Here is a 21300-nt window from a genome sequence, read left to right as displayed (position 1 = left end):
GGAAATGGGCTGACACACAACTGTCTTGGAGCTCAGCCACTGTAATCAGAAAGCAGATGCATCCTCTCACGGCAAGCCTGTATCTCAAAGAGGTGGTTTTGCTCATTTGGAATTATACGGCATGGAAGACAATCTATTTGCAAACAATCAGACAACTCACTGTCCAATGTGTTTCATGGAGTCAGGATGCATTCACACATGTCTGACCAGATTATATGCTTTTCCGCCATAGTAACTATTATGGACAACACTGAAGTGTATCTGAGAGACTATGCAGCTCCATTCTGGTGGAACAAGCTATAATTACTGAGGTTAGTGGGTCTAACCATCAAACCTGACCAGCTTCTCAAGAGACAAGGGTCACTATGAAACTGTAATGGTCACACAGTAGGTCTTGGTGCTAGGCAGTGTTCATATAAACCAAAAGAGTGAATGGATATAACATGGCTTTAACTTAAGGGGGTTGGAATGTTAGGTAATCCTGTTGGGGGTTACTGTTAAGATGGCTGGGGCAGGTAATCCTAAGCAATGTAAAGAAAAGCTGCACATGGCAATATAATCCAAAAACATTTACATTTCAATAAGATCCCTGAAATAAATTCATTATCAACAAAAGAATTATAGCAAGACAATGTAAAAATAATTGATGTCATTAATTTTAAAACATTCAGTGATAATTCCTGTTTCTGTATCCACAGCTATTTAAACAGCATTATTAATTGAGAGCACAAGGGAGCCTGATCTAAGAGTGTGGAACAGTGCTAGTGAGCATACTTGTTAGAGAGCATACACAAAGCTACCTGCAAGCATGAAGCAGTGAATCTATTGTGCAGAGAAGCTTTCATGCATGTGTGTATGTTCTTTATGCATGTACTCAGCAGTCACATACTCATGCTTTACGATTTCTAACTCACAGGGCTGCGGTATATGGTTGACTGAATTTTGAGACTTTAGAGATGGAAATAAGGCAACATGTTTTGTCTAGTTTTGTCACTTCTGAAGTTTTCCAGTGTCATTCCAGTGAGTCTCACTAGGTGACCAAAGAGTTATTAAAAACTATTAAGTCGCACATTACTCATGCAGATAGCATAAAGCCAATTGATCTTCCAATGTTCCAACTGATGCACTGATGAGGGCTGTGTTGGGATTTAATGCTCACCATGAAAAGTGGGTTTGGTGCATTATAGACATAATGGATGTCACAATAATTTGCTTAGTCATACATAATAGAAACAGCAGTGTCTCCCTGAAAAATTAATTTTGAGCTGCTATGATCTATGGCATTTGAAAAGTCTACTCTTCTGACATCATTTCAGTGCAGGGGAACTGGATAAGACTCAACATGAACAAATAGCTCTATCATAAAGCTACAAAGAAAAGTCCACACCTCTGTACTCTCTCATTTTCTCTGTCGAGTATCTGAGCTGTTGAAACGGCCAATGCATGCCCCAAATGTTACTGAATTTGTAGCTGAAGCCCAGTGTAAATGTTTGCTAATTATTTTATTGGGCACACAAAAATTGACCACAACCTTAAATCCATATAAAGTGATAAAGCCCAATGAAATGTCAAGCACTGTATATGCTTTTAAGAAATGTCTATGCTATTTCTCTATGGCCCTGATTTACTAAATGTTAGTATGTGCAAACATAACACCTTGATAACACCTGCAAAAAAAAATGAGACTTTGAAACTGGGTCTACAGAGAATTATGTCTTTTATATAAGGAAAATAACACTTCAATTGTGCAGGGTTCACTAAATGAATATGCAATTTCGGCTGGTGTTAATGCAAATAGATTAATTTAGCACCTGCAATGTGATCTATTATGTCTGAAAGTGATTCTGGGGCCAGCAATTGTGTGTGCAAATTATTTCAACCGAAGGGTGGATATTCAATTCATTTTCTTTAGTATCAGAAATCGCCATAGCTATCAAAATGTAATAGCACATGCAAGAACATTGTTTAAGTGTTTTCTTCACCTTTTTTTGTATGTGACCATTTAGGCAATTTGCTTCTGAAAGCCTTCACAAAACAACCACTAAGTGCAAGTGCAATTTATATCAGAGGGCACAAGCAAATAGGGAGTACATCACAGCTACGGTCTCAAAGTATAGAACCTTTACATCATTTAAACCAAACTTGAAATATTATTATATCCCTTGAGCATATTATACTCATACATTCTATGAAACTAGTCTGCTGTTGCTTGAAATGAGATGAAGGAAATTAATTCTTGCAAGAAACAATAGGTCTTGATTGTGTATGTGTCTTGGTATGTATGTGTCCTTTGTAGAATTAGCATCATCAATTTCTGGGAAAAAAAGATAAACTCGCTGTGTGTCAGCAATCTATCATTTTCAAATGACAAAGCCACTATATCTGAGGACAAGCTTTATTGAGTAATGGAGCTATAAATTTGAGCATTTTTGTTGACAGATCTCTTAAGGTGATGCAATCTGTGCCAGAACTGTGTGTTGGTTGTATCATGTAACAAACAACTCTCCTTTACTTGAAAGCAGGATTTTAATTACCATAATGGATCGGTTTAGAAAATTAGCATCCCGCATATCAGGGGTTGGAGAGGCAGGGGAGGGTGATTTTTATCCTGGAGAACACTTGTGCTTTTAAGGCTAAATTTATAGTTGTAAATGTAATCAATCATTAAAATAAGGAAGTGCTAAAATTACTTGGTGGCAAAATTGCAAAGGTGTAAATCTTAGCTGTGGGAAATGTGGCATGCTCAGCTATCACATTCAGTGCTGTCTTACTGTCCCACACGTCCAACGCTATGAATGAGGTATGATTTAACTTTGCATGCAATCTAAATGCAGCAGCTCTATGTGAGAGCTAGAAGTATGCATCAGTGATGGGATTCTACATGCCATTACCATTAACACTTCATATTAATCAGTCAATTAATCAACAAACACTCATAATGCCAGCATGTGAAATATCCGTCAGATATTATGATCTGATAGTATTAAAAATAATTATTTTCTTATAACAGTGCACTATTAATAGTACAGTATTTGTTTCTTTTACACTATGGCCACTTACAAGATTAAGTAAACATGAAATATGAATAATGTTCATTACTGGTGCTTGTTGCGCAGGGTAAGTAGACGATTGGTAAAAATGCTGAAATTTAATACTGAAGTAGGCAAATCATTTTTGCAATATTTTTTGTAGCATTTTCTAGCGGTGAGGTAGTGAAGGCAAGAGTGAAGCATAAATACAATCCTATTCAAAACTGTTATTTATGCTTGTTGTCATGGTTACTATTTCACACGCTTATATAAGCATCAAAATCAGATTCATTCAGAACTGTGATTAATTCTGACTGAACTGTGACTTATAATTCCTTACAAGAAATTAGTGGCCACCTACCAGCCAATCAAAACCAATTATTTCTCTAAACAAGCTGATGGTTTTCAGTGCTTTAACCTCTAGCATATCAAGAAGAGAATCGGCAATCTAGAAATTTATTTTTAGAGCTATCTTTTGATAATAGGAGTTGATTTCTCTGACAGAAAGTAAATAAAACTGTATAAAAAAGCTTTTCTCTCAAGCCCAGCACTCACCTGCTGAAAGTAGATATGCATTTGGAGGAATGCAGTGATGCACTTAAATGAATTTGGGCTACTTTCATTAATGGTCCATCACAGTGAAGAGAAGGCCTTTCAGACACCCTGGGCTTATCTCTCAGATTGGTTCACTGTTTGGATGAGGAAATGTTTGGGGGTGGGGAGAAGATATGCTGTGGCTCTTGTTTCTTTTTGCCTGTTCAACGTCACTCTTTCTATCTACCTCCTTTCCAGCCAACGACATTATCAGATCAATGAAGTCCAAACAGAACAGTGAAAACAAGTCAAAGGTTACAGTCATGGAGAAAAGAAATCCCTTCTTCAATACTGTTTTTATTTATCAGGACCTAAATAACAACTGTGTGGTCTTCACAGTCAAGTAAGCTCAGGTGACACGATGTAGTCATTCTTTCCCAAAGGTAACCCAACATTTAAAGACCGGGTGTTAAAGAAACTTGAAACTTCTTGAACCACTCTTCTTTGCAACATTGCTTCAGTTCATTGATGTGTGAAGGCATTCATTTATGCACAGCTCTCTTAAGATCCATCCACAGCATCTCAATGGGGCTGACGTCTGGACTTGGCCATTCCTTTTCCTTCCTAACCATTCAGATGTGTGTTTGCTGGTGTGTTAGGATGACTGTCATTTTGCTCATGTAGCTGGACAGATGACTGCAAGTTTCTCGGGACCTGTGGCTATAAAACAATCCCAAATCATCATGGCAGATGGGATGAGGTGTTTCTGTTAAAAGCTGTATTTAGTTTTTCACAAACATGGTGCTGTGCATCATGATCAAACATCTCCAACTTGGTCTCCTCAATCCAAATGATATTGTTCCAGAATTTAAGGGGCAATTTTGCAAACTGATTTCTGGCTATTTTCCTAGTAACTTGTTCATTCTTCTTCTGATGTACATAAATATTTCATATGCTCACACAGGCCTGTAGGTCACATGGTGTAGCTCTTGGGTTTTTGAACATTAAACAGTCTGACCTGACTGAATTTGCTGGGACGCCCACTCCTGGCAAGATTGGCAACAGTTTTGAAGGCTTTCCATTCGTAAATAATTCCTCTCACTGTAGAAGGGTGAATTTCAAATTGTTTGGAGATGGCTTTACAAACCTTTCCAGATTGATGAGCAGCAACAATTGCTTCTTGAGGTCATGGCTGAGCTCCTTTTTTCTTGCTATGATGCAGACACACACCTGAGTGCTCCAGAACAGCAAACTGCCCAAAGTTCTGCTTTTGTAAAGGCAGCCACACTTCTTACTGATGAGTAAGGCAGCCACACTCAATGATATTCCACCTGGTTTATTTTGGGGGGAAAATTTTGAGATCTGTTGTGTATTTTGTTGTCACCTGAGCATATTTGTTTGTTTATTGAATATTGGTCAAGACCAGAAAAAGTCTAATAGCCCCTGATAAATACAAATCTAAAATTGATAGGTGGGGTACTTACTTATTGCTGTGACTGTATTTAACAACTAACCTGAGACAGAAAATTAGCCTGTATGTGTTGACTTTAAACCTCCTGAAGGCTACATGGGATGTTTTAATAATTCAGACACTAATTGTAATAAGAAAACTTGTTAGTATTTTTTGTTGCTGAATACTTACGAGTTCACAGTGTCAGAATGGGAAGTAACACTAAAATAGCATGTACACTCTTCATTTATATTTGACTCACAGCAACTTATAAAGCATAACATATCATAATATATGATGTATTAGCATTATTTACTAAATTTAATAGTTCATTTGTAAATATATATAATAAATGATACTCTCACAACTGACATTGCGAAGCCCTGGTCTAAACTGTATTTTCTATTGTCTCTTGCTTATTTGCTAAATTTTATGGTAACATATGGCAGCCTACATAATAATAAGGTCTGGATTTTCTATCCCATGTTTAACTTTCTGCTTAAAGGAAAGTACTTGTTTATAAGAATTGTGGTCTAAGTAAAATTAATAAAAAAATACAGAAAAAAAAGAAAGAAAAAAGCTGACAGATGTTCCATTTACAAAATGTGAGATACCTGAAGAGGGAAAACTGAGAAAGAGGGATAGGAATGCAGCACCCATATCAATCATCTGTCACCATCAAACACTGCTGCAGAAGACTCGGCTTTGTCAAATGCACTTCTACCTCACAGCTAAAAAGACTTTGAGTGCTCTACTACAGTGACAGTGTTCTCCTCACTGTTTACAAAAAGCCTTGAAAGTCTTCCTGCGGCCATGTTTTACAAGCTTGGTCCCAGTTTCCCAAAAGCAAGGTAATGTTTGTGTCTCAGGTTAAGTGTGTTTCAAAGAATGGCTTGCTGTACTGTGATCTTTGTGCTACTAATTACTTCAGAGAAAATTCTAACACTAGCTTATTTTTAGCAGCAGACAGTGGAGCAGAATCCTTACCTGACTCAATAAACTCATTATTCAAGGTGATCCAGGCCTCCCTGCTCTTCCGAAGACTCTCTTCCATGGCTCTGATATCCAAGAAGGGGCAGTTGCAATCAGGGAACTTGGCAGAACATCGACACCAGCAGTCGTTGTTGCGGCACAAGAGCTCGCCCTCGGAATTACATGCCACATAGCTGAGTGCTGCCTCCACGAAGCGGTTGCGCAGGAAGTCAGGGAGAACATCCTGTAAACCTGTGTTTAAAGACACGGCTTTCTTAGCGCCACATAATACAGACAAAATATTTTAAACCTTTTAATATCCTCGTCAAGGACCATATGGCTACTACCATGCATAAAGTAGTGTTAGTGTTTCCACTTCAAAAATGTCGCTAATCCATTCTTCAAGTTACTTTCAGAATAGCAGGAAGTAATTAAGCAACGGCAAATATACAGACAAATAATTAAGCATGTCTTGTCGACTTTAAGAATACCAAACCTCATGAGAGCCATTATAATTGTCTAATAATAGTGACAACAGCTGTCTATTTGACAGCAAATGTGCTGGAACGGATGCTGAATGGTTGCTGAACATCATTTCCTTAAATGAAACCCAGAAGCTTTTCTTCTGATAATTGAAGTCTGAGAATTGTTATTAAGGCAACATAATATACACATGATTTAAACACATAAAGTAACTTGAGCCAAACTTCCACCCTAGTGAGACTAGCTTTAATTTTGGAAACCTACCACAAACCTGCCAACAGAACACAACGCTGACATGCCCTGAGAAGAAACGTGATATTTTTCTGCAGTGATCCAATGAATAAGTGACAAAAACCTTTGTTACAGAAACACAAAGCCACACAAATTAAATTTATGGAACATTTTTCCATTTTCTTCCTTACCCTTCTCCTTTCAACTTCCTTATACAATCCAAAATGTTTTGTTGTTGTTGTTGTTGTTGTTTTTTTTTTGCTTATTTTAAGGCCATGTTCAGAACAATGCAATAAGCCCAAGCTCATTCTCCTGCATTATCTTCTATAGATTGGGCAGGAAACAGAGAGCGGATGGAATGTAAAGTGGGTCAGAAGTCTGACTGTGTTTGCTTGCACATTTCTATTTAGGACAAAGGCCTGCCATGCCAGCTCTGTAATTGGGTAATGGGATGGATAAAGACTAACAATCTCTACGGCAAGGTCATTCATCCATATATCGCTGTCATGAAGCAGGGGTGCTCTGCAGACAGAGAATCAATGCGGCATTCTCTGACCATATCCTCTTTTGATCTTTTGATGGGAGGTGATGTGATTGTATTGATATTTATGCAGTCAAATTAATTAGTGATAATTTGCTGGGAAAAGCCCATCCTATACGACTCAATGGTGCCTACTGTGGTGGGTGGATTGTATATATAATATATTTTAAAAACAATTTTATTGTCGCTTTTGTTGTTGCTGGCAACAATGTAGACAATTAAGCATTCCTAATCAATATGTACTGACGAACACCCAGTACAATCATTCAATAATGAATACGTTCGCTATCCATCTGCTGGTGAGATCGATCCACATTTTACAGCCCAGCTGCGGGTGTTGAGCAACTGCTAATTATATTATCTGAGAAAAGCTCTTCTCAGCTTCACCAGATCTGACACCCATCAAGAGAGAATCAATTCCTTTTTCTCTCAGCTTTTCAAATTCTCTCTCCCGGTATGAATATTTATGAGACACGTTTCTCTAGTATTTATTCTCCGAATTGCAGGAAAACAAGAGGCGTAATTAGATGCAGTCTTCCTCTCAAGGCCTGGCTCATGGTGGGTGCAGAGCCAACAGTGTGGGGAGGCACACAAAAGACAGCGACTTGGATGGCTTTCATTCCGGATAAGGCTAAATAACAGCTCTTGTGCCCTCTCCTCCTCAATCTCAGCCTTTTCAGGGAGAGAAACAGAGTGATACGTTTTTGTTTTGTTTTTTTTCCCCCCACAAAGGCTTATCACAGTCTTCAGTAATGTGTACAGACTAAGTTATATCTATTGTGTCTAAAGTTCTGGTTATGGCTTTCCCCAAAGTCCACTTCTGTTATATCATAGAGATTGTGATATGACTATTTATGGTCAGGAAAATGCTAAAATAGTCTTCAAATAATAAAATTGTCTGAAGAAAACTCTTCTGAAATTTAAAGAAATGATGAACTGACAGAAATCAAGACCTCAGGCATTTCCATCCGGCCACTTTTCTCTCTCTCTGCTTTAGACATGCCCCTGCCTCAGCTTATTAAAGTAGTTACATGGCTTTTGTCAGTGGAGAGATTGCTTCAGGAGGTAACAGTATTAAGTGGGCTGACTTTTAAATGTCAGACTCAAGAAAGTGGCAAGTACTGGCACAGGCCACGTGTATAATTAGCACCGACACAGGCTTTCCTTTCGCTGCCATTACAATCTTTTCTTTTTTTGCGCTTTGGTCACTTTTGGTGACACATCTGTCATTGGTGTATGAGGGAAATTTAGGTTAGGGTAAATGCTTGTCTTTAGATAACCCTTCATCCATTCCAAAAAAAACCCTAGCTTGATATAAACCTCAGCTTTTTTCTCCTAAAGGTACATACTTTCCTGTCCTCTAGACAATTAAATGGAAAACAAACAGACATACATGCTGCAGTATAATTGAATTAAAGTCTAATTCATTAATGTGACACAAGACCTTTAAAATCCAACAAAATGAATTTAATCATTAAAATTGTAAATGTATCTGTGAATAAAAATAGACAATAAAATAAGCTGCAGTGTAGCCAGGAAAATATCCTGAAAAAATCATTTATATACTTTAAAAATTATTGTTTTTAAATAGGGAATAATTATATTTGTCATTTCTCAACAATTCTTTCAGCACTTTTTCTGTATTTGGTGGATTAAATAAAAAATCATACTGGGATTTAGTCAATAAGTATGAAATGAAAAACTTGAATGTCAAGTGGTTGATTCACTGTGAGTATGTATAAACTAATAATAAATTATTTGAACAGCAAGGGCATTGTTATTATAATTAGTATTATTTATTTTTTTGCTATACACTGAAGACATTTGTGAGATGTCACATGAGAGACGACAGATCAGAATTTCAGTTTTCATTTTCTGAAAGTTAAACTTAGCACAAGGTACCTTTGGTGGCAGACAACCCAATTTTTAGATGAGTATTAGAAACAGATATTCTTGAAGTAAATGGAAGTAAAGAACACTATATATAGGAAGTAAAGAACACTATACTATATATAGATATTTGGGTGCATATACTATGCCAGCAATGTATGGATGTAATAAATGAGGATATGAAGCTAGTGGGTGCAAGTATTGAGGATGCAGAGGATAGGGATAGGTGGAGAGAGATGATTCTCTGTGGCGACCCCTGAAGGGAAAAGCCAAAAGAAGAAGAAGAAGAAGAGGATACTATGCCGGCAATAACTGTATCACCAAACTGTTGCATTCTTCTTTTGTGTTGCTTTTCCAGACATGTACTGCAGCTTCTGTCAGTTTTGGGGGGTTTCTCCCTTCAGTCTCCTCCTCTGGAGGTGAAATGCTGCTCAGTTGGGTTACAGTCTAGTGATTAACTTGACCAGACTAAAACCTTACACTTTCTTCCAACAGTGTTTTTCAATTTTGATACCTTCGGCCCTGTGTGTTGTTTATGAGTTGAACCTGGTATTATCATTATTATTAGTAGTAATCGTGTTCAAATACATATTAACTATGTTTATATTGAAGTATCTGTGGTGTGCTAAGTGTTTCTGTTGTTAATTTGTTTAATTGGTTGATGATGTTGTTCCTGTTCCTGTTCCTGTGAAATGCTTGTTTGCACTTGTTTGCCGCACTGATGGAGGAGAATACTGCAGAAGAATATTGCTAGAGCATTTATACTGATAGTTCACAGAAAAGCTTCTTTTCCCACCATTTTTTTGAACCATGATGTTCAGTATATTCATAAGAAATCCCACATCAAAGTAGCAAAGACTGGGCACAAAGTTCAGGAATGCAAGACAAAAGGACTAAAGGACTAAAGCTCTGCTGCATTAGTCTGTTTGGACATAGAAGGTTAAATCCCACTCCACTACTATCAGCAGGTAACTAAACAGCATTGTGTGTAATCTAGAAAAACTTCAGTCAGTGAAAAAGTCAGAATTTCATTATAAGCAATGTAAAGCAATTACACATCATGTATCAATTACAAAATTTGGCAAATGATCGTTATTCAGGGTGAATTTTCTCATTAAACTGGACATTTTTTGTGTTTCTCTGGTTGCTGTTCCCTCTGTTCTTCTTACAGTCATCTTGCAATTGCTTCTAGTCAGGTATAGGATATTTCACTCAGCAGCTCTCCCATCTGTATAAGCTCTTCAAACTGCTAGAGGCTGAGATTATATTCTGCTTCTCTTGTCACCACTAAGTCGCTACAGAAGAAAGCATCTGCTCAATGATTAACTGTAATTAGATGTAATTTAAAAGTAAATGTAAAAGTAACTTTGTCTTTTGTTCCCTATCTAGGTACTCTCAGGCTCACAGCAATTTTAGCTTACTTCATCACTTCCATCCACATGTCATTTATTCAGAGTCATTTTTCAGACAGTCATGCACAATAAAGAAATCTTTAAAGAACATTACTTACACACCTCAATGCACTTCTCTGATCGTGCTGATTCTTAGCCAGTTAAACTGGTTATTTTAAATCGGAGAGACAGAAACATTAAAATAAACATTGAATCTTATACAAAACTCACTTGTTTGTAATAAGTGTGAATAGACTGGAAAACGATTTTGGTGAATTTTGGTGGCTGCACACTGGGAAAAAATGTTCTGTTATATCCAGGAATATTGCCCATCTTACTTCTTTAAAATTGCTTTAATAATCCGTGCGCAAACATTACTGCAAAACAAAAAATAATAGGATAGATGGATGGATTGAAGGAGGGATGAATGAATGGATGATGGATGAATGAACAGATAGATGGATGAATGAACGAACAGATGGATGGATGGATGGAAGGACAGATGGATGGATGGAAGGATGGATGGATGGACAAATTACTAAAAATGTTAAAGTCCAAAATGAAAATCTAAAATTGTAGCTGATGAATCCGGTAATAGAATTGTGTTTATTAATAACAGCGGTACGTGAATTCAGGTGAATATATAACAGAGAAAATGAAAATTAATCTTGTGTTTGAATAGAATGAAATATGTAATAATGGAATGAGTGCAAAATGGTATGGTGCAAAAAACAATAAACACTACATGTATTACGATGACATCATAGTATTGAATATCTTATAAACTTGGTAACAAATATGATATCTTTACATCTGCACATAAATGTTGTTCCTATTTGAGTTGAGTGTCCAAAAATGAAACTATTTTTTGTTACACAGTCATATTAAAGAAATTTATAGCCCAACTCCCAGTTACTCCCTAAATGTGATTGTGGCACATTGAAAACCAATACCCTATTTCCCAGTTTGCTTTTCAAGATGCTTGAATGCTTTTAAAAAAAATATTTATTTTCATGTCATATGCTCTCTGTTCAATCAATCTAAATAAAAGTGAAAGGATTACACTGGTCTCCTAGTGCACTGATAAAGCAGTACTGAGAGAACAATAATAAAGTACCCAATTAAACCAGGGTCCCTGAACACCTTTTGTCACTACAGCTCATGTTATTATTTATGTCCCACTTTCCCACTAACTCCCATGCCTGTCATTTCTAACACACAATCACAAAGCCAGGATAAGACCAAAGCCAGTGACACAGACTTGAACTGCTAACGTATTAATGATTTAGAGCCTCTGCTGGACTTTTTAAGATAATGGACTTTTTAACCATTATTTTACTACTTTACTTACTATACACTGTATTGCTTTCAATTGAATATTTAAAATGTATAAATATTTCTGTGGTTTTTATATTTTAAATTAAGCCGCTGTTGAAGTATCATGAATCTACCGAGCATTAAGCTACCTAATTGCTAAATGACTGCAGATCGGCTGCAAGCCAGTGCTACTCCATGCTATTCTCACATATGGCGTTATTACTGTCAAGAATATTACAGTTGTTACATCAATACTGCAGAACGAAAATCCTGTAAATAGTGTCATTTTACTCCATTAGGATGATGCTGACGACAGTTCTCATTAGAAGTATAAATACCCTAATGTTTGAGTGAATATTGCTTAATGAGAAAGAAAGAAAGAAAGAAAGAAAGAAAGAAAGAAAGAAAGAAAGAAAGAAAGAAAGAAAGAACACATAAAGGAAAGATTAATAATTTATTTATTTATTTAAGTCTTAAATTTCCAACTTTAAATGGCTGCAAATCCTGTGAAGGACTGTTCAAGGTCTTTGTTGTAAAGTTACAGCAGCTGTGATGGTATAATCACACAACTACACAGGTAAGCAAAAAAGTTGTCATACCTTTCAGATGGATTTTATTCTCCGGGCTGTGCACCAGCACTGAGCTGACAGAATCCAGGCTGTCGTAGTTACTGCATCCCAGAGGCCCTGTTCTGGTCTCTGTTACCTAGGAAACAAGGGGATATTTTACCGCCTTATTACCGCTGAAATCATGCACCTGTTTGTTGCTCTTTAATAGGAGAAGAGCAGTGAGCCACATGGCTGTTGTCAAAAACAGAGCAAAGTCATCTAGAATAAACAGGAAATCTCAATTCAGCATATTTCTACCCATTACAAATGGCCATTTCACCCGGCTTTCATTAAAATTGGCAAAAATAAGACCTGAAAACTTAATTAATGGAATATTAACATCTTTGTGCAAGTGTAACAGTATGGGCAGAGTCCTTATTAAACCGACTGCTCTCTCTCTCTCGCGCTCTCTCTCTCTCTCTCTCCCGCTCTCGCTCTCTCTGTCTTTCTGTGATTCTAATCCCTGGCTGAAATAAAGAGATAACACCATTTATCATTGTATCCTACTCCACATGCATGTCTTTTATTTTATCGGCTATGACAGGCAGGGCCTCCACCCAGAGAGAGGAAGAGAACAGAAGCACTCATAGACTGAAATTAAAGATGTAGGCACAGTGACTTCACAAAACATCATGCCAATCTTCTTCTTCATCTTCTTCTGCCAAGTACATTTAGAAATCTATTGGTGCAGTCATGCTTTTAGAGAATTCTCTCTAATATATTCTCAGAATCCTCATATCCTTTGCATTAAGAAATTAATTCATATGTTCATATTCAGTAAGCGCTTTATCCTCTGGGCTGTAATCGATCCCGAGCCTATCCTGAGAAGCACAAGGCAGGGGATATTACATCATAGTGCTAATACCCCAGTCTCCGCAGGCCTATTGGTATATACACTGTATTGGCAAAAGTTTTGGGACACCCCTCCAAATCACTGAATTTAGATGTTGCTTTTCAGGGGTTGGGCTTGGCTCCTTAGACCCAGTGAAGGGAACTCTTAATGCTTCAGCATACCAAGACATTTTGGACAATTTCATGCTCCCAACTTTGTGGGAACAGTTTGGGGATGCCCCCTTCCTGTTCCAACATGACTGCACACCAGTGCACAAATCAAGGTCCATAAAGACATAAATGAGAGAGTTTGGTGTGGAGGAACTTGACTGGCCTGCACAGAGTCCTGACCTCAACACCTTTGGGATGAATTAGAGTGGAGACTGCAAGTTAGACCTTCTCGTCCAACAGTGCCTGACCTCACAAATGTGCTTCTAGAGAGGAATGGTCTAAAATTCCCATAAACACACTACTAAAGCTTGTGGAAAGCCTTCCCAGAAGAGCTGAAGCTGTTATAGCTGCGAAGGGTGAGCCACCTCCATAATAAATTCATGTGCATGTAAAGGCAGACGTCCCAAAACTTTTGGCAATGTAGTGTATGTTTCATTCCAAAATACAGTGTGCAATGTATCCATCAGAAATAGGATTAAAGATGTCCTTCAAGATTTGGAATCAAAATAGATCTGAATCTGAAATAATTTAAAGCAATTTACAGAACTTAAAATTACATTGAAATTATCAACTTATACAGTGTACAAAAGTATCAGGAAAACCAATACTGTTAGGACATCAAATGCTCAAAAGCTTTATGCATCAAGTAAATGACAAATGATTATGTTGATATTTTTGCAGGAATACATCCACTGATCATGTAGATAAGTCTTGCATTTATTTTAACAAAGCAGAAATGAAACTCATTGTACCCAAAATTACAAATTATTAAATTTGTTCAAAGATTAGCAACCTAAAGAAAGTATAACACAGTCTCCGCATCTTAATACTACTGCGTGTGTGTGTGTTAAAAACTGCTCTTATTATCTCCTGCACCTGTTTAGAATCTCATTGGGATTCGTGTACAATATATACTTCTATGCTAATCTTCTGCATTCAAGATCCTTCACGGATATAATGAACATTTCCGAGCATTATTCTGGTTTCTAAGTTCACTCATGAGAAAGCCTTTACCTTACATGATTTATTAGAGCTTATCAACATTACAAAATACCTCCAGTCACCTCCTTAAAAATAAAGAGACATAGAAAATCTCAGTAATTATAACTAAAAGAAACTACAAGACAATAAAAAATAATATTTTCGGCATTTGTTATAACAATAAAAATTAAAAAAAAAAATATTGTTTGTCATTTTTTTGTATTAGTAATAAGATGAACTGCACTCACATTTAACCCAGTGCAGTTTCTCAGTCCTGAGAAAATTTAGCCTACACAAAATTAGGACCCTTTCTTGTTTGTAGCACTTTTGGCAAAGTCTGCAAAAAGAAGTCCCCACTACATTAAAAATAAATTAGATGCCAGAGTGAGAACTAGGAAGTGTTCGGAAAAAAGTATGAGCTTTCATTCAACTGAACAAATTAAACAAAGACTTGAGTCTTGTAAAGTAAGGAATGACCCCTACTTTGTCAAATACTGTCTAATTAAGAAATTGCCACGTGTAAGATTGTTAGGAATAGTTATGCAAACATATTACTTTTACACACACACACACACACACACACACACACACACACACAAAGCTTCTCCTCAGAGAGATATGACTCATATAACAATTATTGCTTCTGTTAGAATGATTAAAAATACAGTGGTGCCCAAACAGTTAGGAACAAAGAAGTAGCCACACTGCAGGTAAATAAAATGTCTCAGTGGGATTTCAGTTCAGTTCTAATTGATTTGTATAGCACCTTTAACAACAGATACAGCTTCAGACAGACGCAGCTTTACAGAAAACCGGATGTAGATCTACACTTAGATCGCTAATGAGCAAATGTACGCCAGAGGCAAGAGTGTCAAGAGATGACATGAAGAAAAAACCTTGAGAGGAACCCATTCTCTTTTGGGTGACAGGAGAGATTGTGAGATCTCTGCTGCTATAAATCATTACTAGCTATGTTTGTGAGTATTTTGTGAATGGGTCCTAGAATTAGGCAGTCTTTATGAATACAGAAGCAGATCTTGGGCATGGATGTACAGATTTTCCTCTGGAGAAGTTCTAAGCTGGGTTTTTAAGGAAGTACGATCTTCAAAGAGTCCATGCTTAATCATCTACAACAGTTGAAAGTAAGTCAAGGATTCATGCTGAGGATTTATGAGCAGCTACCAATTAAAGTGTATTCAGCAGTAACTGCTCCATCTTCTGAGATTCATGGCATTTAACAGGAATTATCTTGTGTTATGCTGCATCACACGGTCTATACCTTTCAGTCTTTCATTTATTATATGTGAGGTAAATGTGGTTGCCTGCAGTTCAAATGAACGCTATACAGAATAAAATGGATCATACAAATCTTTAGAAAGGTAAGATGCTTGAAGCAACTTAAGCTCAAATCCCAGGACTGCTATTTATAAAAACAATACATTCTTGGAGTGAGAAATTCTCCCACTGACCCTTCATGTCTATGACTGTCTTGTAATCGGACTACATTTCTTTGTATAAAATATCTACCTGTTCAACAGTATATAAGTGTGAGTCTTAACCCAAGACCTCATTTTCTATTGAACAGAATACCAATAGCACAAGGCTGGATATATACTTGAAGATACATAAAAAAAATAAATAAGAAAGAAAACAAATCCCTGAGAAATAAATTCTTGTAAATTATTTCAAATAGAAATTTTAAATTATGGTTTGAATAAAAGAGTACTGCTTTTTCATTTCAGACTAATTTTGCATCATCTCCCACTGAGCAATTAATAAAACTGCAATGCTATTCGTAATGTTAGAAAAATGAGATTTTTGCTTTGCTCAAAATAATCAGGAATGTATTGTAAGGTACCTCTCACAGTGGGGCAGCTGTAACACTACATCCTATATTTTAAACAAAAAAATGCCATGTCATGCTTCATGTCGTCATGCAGTTTAAAAGATATTCTTGTGAACTGATACAGCAAACGCTTCATATGAGTTTCATGAAGGGTTTCTGCAGTGTGTTGAATGATGCATGTGCTGAACTCTCAGTCCTTGCATCTCCACAGTGTATTGGTGTCCATGAAAACTTTTCGAATATTTTTTTCACATTCTACGGAGCAGATCAGCAAGGCTCCAGGAGTAAACATTTGATTTATTTCATTTCGGTGAAATTATCTGTTTGCAATTTTATTTTTCCTAAAATAATATTTATTTATTTATTTTTATTTATTTATTCAATTAATTTCGGTGAAATTATCTATTTGTAAAATTATACTTCTGTAATAAAATATTTAATTTATACAAATCAAGCATTTTCAGCTTTAACAGTAGAATGAGAAATACAACAAATAAAAATCTTAAAAAGTCGCTAAAGAAAGATCACTAACAGGGTAAGATATTCATAGATTTATAAAGAAAAAGATTGGAAAATTTTATTTATAGCTTAATTATAGAAAGATGGAGCCAAACACAGATATCATACTTGAAGATGCCATGATGTTTACCAATATGGCTGTCAATCTGCCTCAAAATTATGTAGAGAAATGCTTGTCCATGAACTTCCACATGTTTTTCCAAGAACACACCTTTGGAAGTTTGGACAAGTGGAGGCGACATTGATGAAAGAGGTGCTCTATTAAGCCCACAATATCAGTGTAGCCTACATTTAGAACCATTTTTTTTGTCTTTTAAAATTTGACCACTGCATATGAATATTAAACACAATGATATTGTGGCTCAACAGTTAATTTATCGGCCATGTCACTGACATTTCGTTTTAGTCATCATATTGTTAACAATTATTTTAAAAATCCTGTTCTTACATGATGTAAAGGCTGTAATTTTATAGCCAAAGCACTAAATGAGATAACTTTTCATTTTAGATCCTGAATTTACAGATTCCTATAAAGCTGCTTTGCATCTATGTCCATTGTTCAAAGCTCTATACTAGAAATATCAAACTGAATTGAATTAAATTGGTTCAATTCAGATACCAATTTCTTTTTTTAGATATAGAATTCATGGATGATACCGATTCTGTGAAATATTACACCACCTACTAGATAATCCTAAACTGATGCCTAGAAATCAGAGACAGCACTGTATTCATAGTAATAATACACCCTGCACTCTTCACAGCATAACTGGTGTCTCTGAGATCTAATGTGGTGGCTTAGAGATGTGGGAAAGAGAGAGTACTCCACGGTGAAACTTAAATAAGCCAGGTAGCTAAGTGAGATGGATGTCTAATGGACTGAATCAAGTCAGACAGGATGTTTGGGGAGTTTTAGGGAAAAAGGTAGCAGTAAATCTCCGCCACAAATATTACATTATTTTAATTTGTACAATACTGCACATTAGCTAGGTACAAGTTAACTTTGTACCACAACTTTATTGTAACTTTGTTGCTACAAATCTGCATGTAGCTAATGTGCAATATTATACAAATGAAAATAATATATTATGCACTGTGGTAATTTACTGTGATAATAAATGACTCTACTGTTGACATGATATAGACAGCTGCTTAAATCCTGTGCATATGTTCAGGAAACTATGTGTCTCAGAGACATTGCTGAAACAGTGCTTAAAACGATTAATCATGGCTAATAGTATACATTTTGCACTATAACGATGTTCATAAACTAAATCACCATTGCAGTTCTTCTATATTTAACTGCCCAGGACATCAGATAAACCTTGTTTAATCACATTTTATTGTCTACCAGCTGCTATAGTGAGAAGAAGGATTAATCAATCAGGGTCACATATTTTTCATGCTTCTGCTTGAAAGCTATTTGCTCGACTAGCTACGCTTGGAGCAAATTAAGGCAACCAGCAATGAAATATTAGAGGTCTACTGCAGGAAGAGATAAAGAAAGTTAGATCTGATTTTATAAAGCAAGGGATTTTTCCCCCCATATTATTAGAATATTATTACTAGCATGTCATTTTACTTAATGGAACTGTCCTAAAGGTAATTTATTTCTGATGTCTAGTAACGTTATTAATTTAGCAAGGTTGGCTGATGGTCTATCATGCCTTAAATAATAAAATGAAAAAAAAAAAAATTCTGAACATCACCACAGCTCCTTCTGCAATCCTCTGCAATATCTGAAAGATTCTTGATGTATCTTCAGGTGAGTGAGCTACTTTAGTGTTTCCCCAGTCTATAAAGCAGTGTACAATAAACATAGGAATTCGTAGAAAAACACATAATTCAGAAACATATATAGTGTATGTAATAACACAATAAATCCTTATGATTTTAATGAACAGTACAGTGAACATGAACAAAGCTCACTGCACAAGGTGTAACTACTCAAGTGTGGTCTGATGTGGTAATCTACCCTACACACTGTGCACAGGGAAACACACACACACACACACAGGCAATGTGACAGTGAACTGTGCTATCTGTTACATTAAGACACCATGCTCCATGAACTTCAAACAATACTTCTATATGGCCATGAACAGGAATAATAGTCATTATTATAACTAATTACTCAAATTAAGTCACTCTTTTAGCTTAAGATATCTTGACTGCCATAAGGCAAAGTAGGTTGGTTTGATACCTTATCTAGCTAGCAAAACTGCCAATTAAATATTCACTCATCCATTTTCTATAGCGCTTAGCCTACACAGGGTCAAGGGTAGGCTGGAATCTATCCCAGGGGACTCGAGGACACTCTGGACAGTGTGTCAGTCCATTGCAAAGCAAACACTCACACACTACGGATAATTCACATGTGTGTTTGAACATGTTTAGGGGAGGAAACCATAGTACTCCATCATACTGTAGTACTCATAGTAATCCCTGAAGCACAGGGAGAACATGCAAACTCCACTCACACACTGTGGAGGCGGGAGTCAAACCTTCAACCCCAGAGGTGCAGGCAAACATGCGAACCACTAAGCCACCATTATACACACAGCCACAAGGCATTCAAATACAGAAGAAAAACCTCAACTCATAGAAAATATGGTAAATGACCAGAAGTACATTTTAGGCAGATTTATTTTTGTTTTTAGGCAGATTTATTCCTTTAATACAATAGTTATAATGCCATGATTCATTTTGTGGCTGGTTGGTTTGGTTTGTATTTAAAACATTTTCTGTAATATAAATGGACACAGCAAACAGATTTCTCTGGTTCCAAGTCCTTTGAAAAAGTGGTGCTCAGTGTCTATCTCTATTCTTTCACTGTTTAGAAGGCTGGGGGAAAAAAAAAACAAACCTCCAAGCAAATACTTCAGTTTTAAATAAGGCCAAGCTAAGAGAAACAACATTATCTTTCCACATTCACACCATGAAACAGACTACTTTGTTAGAATTGTTATATTTACTGAATGAATAATGCTGTTATTTTCCTACATGTACTCTTTAAACAACCCTTTATATGAAAAACAACCCTGTAACTGAACAGTATAGTACTGTGGCAATATTTTCCTTTCCAGTTTTGCAGATTCTCACCAAATCCATCAGGCCCAGCTGCATGTTCAAAGGTAGTGTGAATACAGCATGTTCCCCCAGGAGCAATAAGCTGAGCTGGCTGTGGACTGAGTCACAGGCAAAATGCATATGGGAGAAGCTCATTTATCAAAACTGCCTGTGCTGAAGGGACGTTTAGCTAAGGACTTTGAGTACGCTGCATAAGCCTGAATTCCGATGTTTAGGAGTCTGCCAAGTGTGACAAGACTTTAAGCGCAGACTCTCTGCACTTCATTGGACCTGACAGCTGACATTATTTAGACACCATTGCCACTTCTCTTGGCAGCAGTAGCTATCTACAGCCATCTCCAGACAGATGAGGTGAAGGGTCTTCTTCCTCTCCTAGTTAAAATGATTGTGTTTGCTCTGGGGACCTGCTCATGATCGCCCAGTTTTCATGACAAGATGTAGTGAACTGGTCTGTGTTACAGCAGAGTGCTGCAATTGTAGAATGCGTTTGCTATTTTTGTGATTCTACCCATCGGGGAACAGGAGACTAAACAGATATGTAAAAAATGCCCTTGAGCATTTTCACAAAATCCATGGCTCTCATAATCTAACTCTTCAACTCGTGTATTTTTTCCACTACAACTTTTCCATGTTCCAGGTCAGAGCTCAGAAAGAATGTCAGCTATGTCCTATGCAGAGGTGACTATTAATAATATGTCATTTTGACAAATGAATATATTTGGAGGGTCCTTCATGTGTAATTGTATTATTAGGCCGACATTATTGAAGCAGAACCAGAAGCAGAACTACATGGCAAAAAGATGAATTATACTCAAATTGGAGCTCTTAACCCATTCTCCGTAATGACGACATGTACCGTGCAGACAGTTTCGACACCGCAGGTATTCATTTAATAATAATATGTAGCACTCGGATCTTTTAATTTCTTAAAACTATTCACCAGGCATCACAAGCATGCTCTTCACTCTGACATTTCTGAGTGAACAGAACAGAGTGAGAACTTTTTGCTTCTAGTAGCCTGGAGAATTGACTTCAGTATTTGCCTTTGATCCTGATTGCATATGTGACGCGTGCCTTGGTGTTGCGTTCTATATATATTTCACAATAGGTGCCCTATTATGTAGAGAGGCAAGGAAATCTCTAAAAGCAGTATCTGTGTGTGCCATCACACTCCTATTTTGGGGTAAGAGAGTGGGATTGATTGTTCTTTAAAGGATTATTGATGGGGCTGTTAAGACCCACTTTTGCTTTGGTGCCCAATTCATCAGCCTGATTTGCACAATGAGTAGTGATAAAAAAAAAAAGTGTTGCAGAGTAGACTAGATGGCCTTGTAACATCTCATTAGCTTCCCTGCCATAAACACATCAGGCAGGTGGTGCTGCTTCATGCCAGGATGATGACGTAAACAGGACATT

At 36.8% G+C, this 21300-nt stretch overlaps 1 protein-coding gene across 1 annotated transcript in view; it reads right to left on the bottom strand.

Annotated features, from left to right (window-relative positions):
* Positions 1-21300, bottom strand: part of brinp2 (bone morphogenetic protein/retinoic acid inducible neural-specific 2) — a 121053-nt gene that overhangs the window by 29678 nt on the left and 70075 nt on the right. The window contains exons 5-6 of the mRNA XM_058395996.1: positions 12438-12543; positions 6001-6237 (exon numbers count right to left, since the gene is read on the bottom strand). Of these exons, the coding sequence (XP_058251979.1) occupies positions 6001-6237; positions 12438-12543 (343 nt within the window). The remainder of the gene's footprint in view (positions 1-6000; positions 6238-12437; positions 12544-21300) is intronic.

This window comes from Hemibagrus wyckioides, linkage group LG07 (assembly GCF_019097595.1).
Source record: "Hemibagrus wyckioides isolate EC202008001 linkage group LG07, SWU_Hwy_1.0, whole genome shotgun sequence".
NCBI classification, from domain to species: domain Eukaryota; kingdom Metazoa; phylum Chordata; class Actinopteri; order Siluriformes; family Bagridae; genus Hemibagrus; species Hemibagrus wyckioides.
This window is presented reverse-complemented; position numbering and strand designations above follow the sequence as displayed.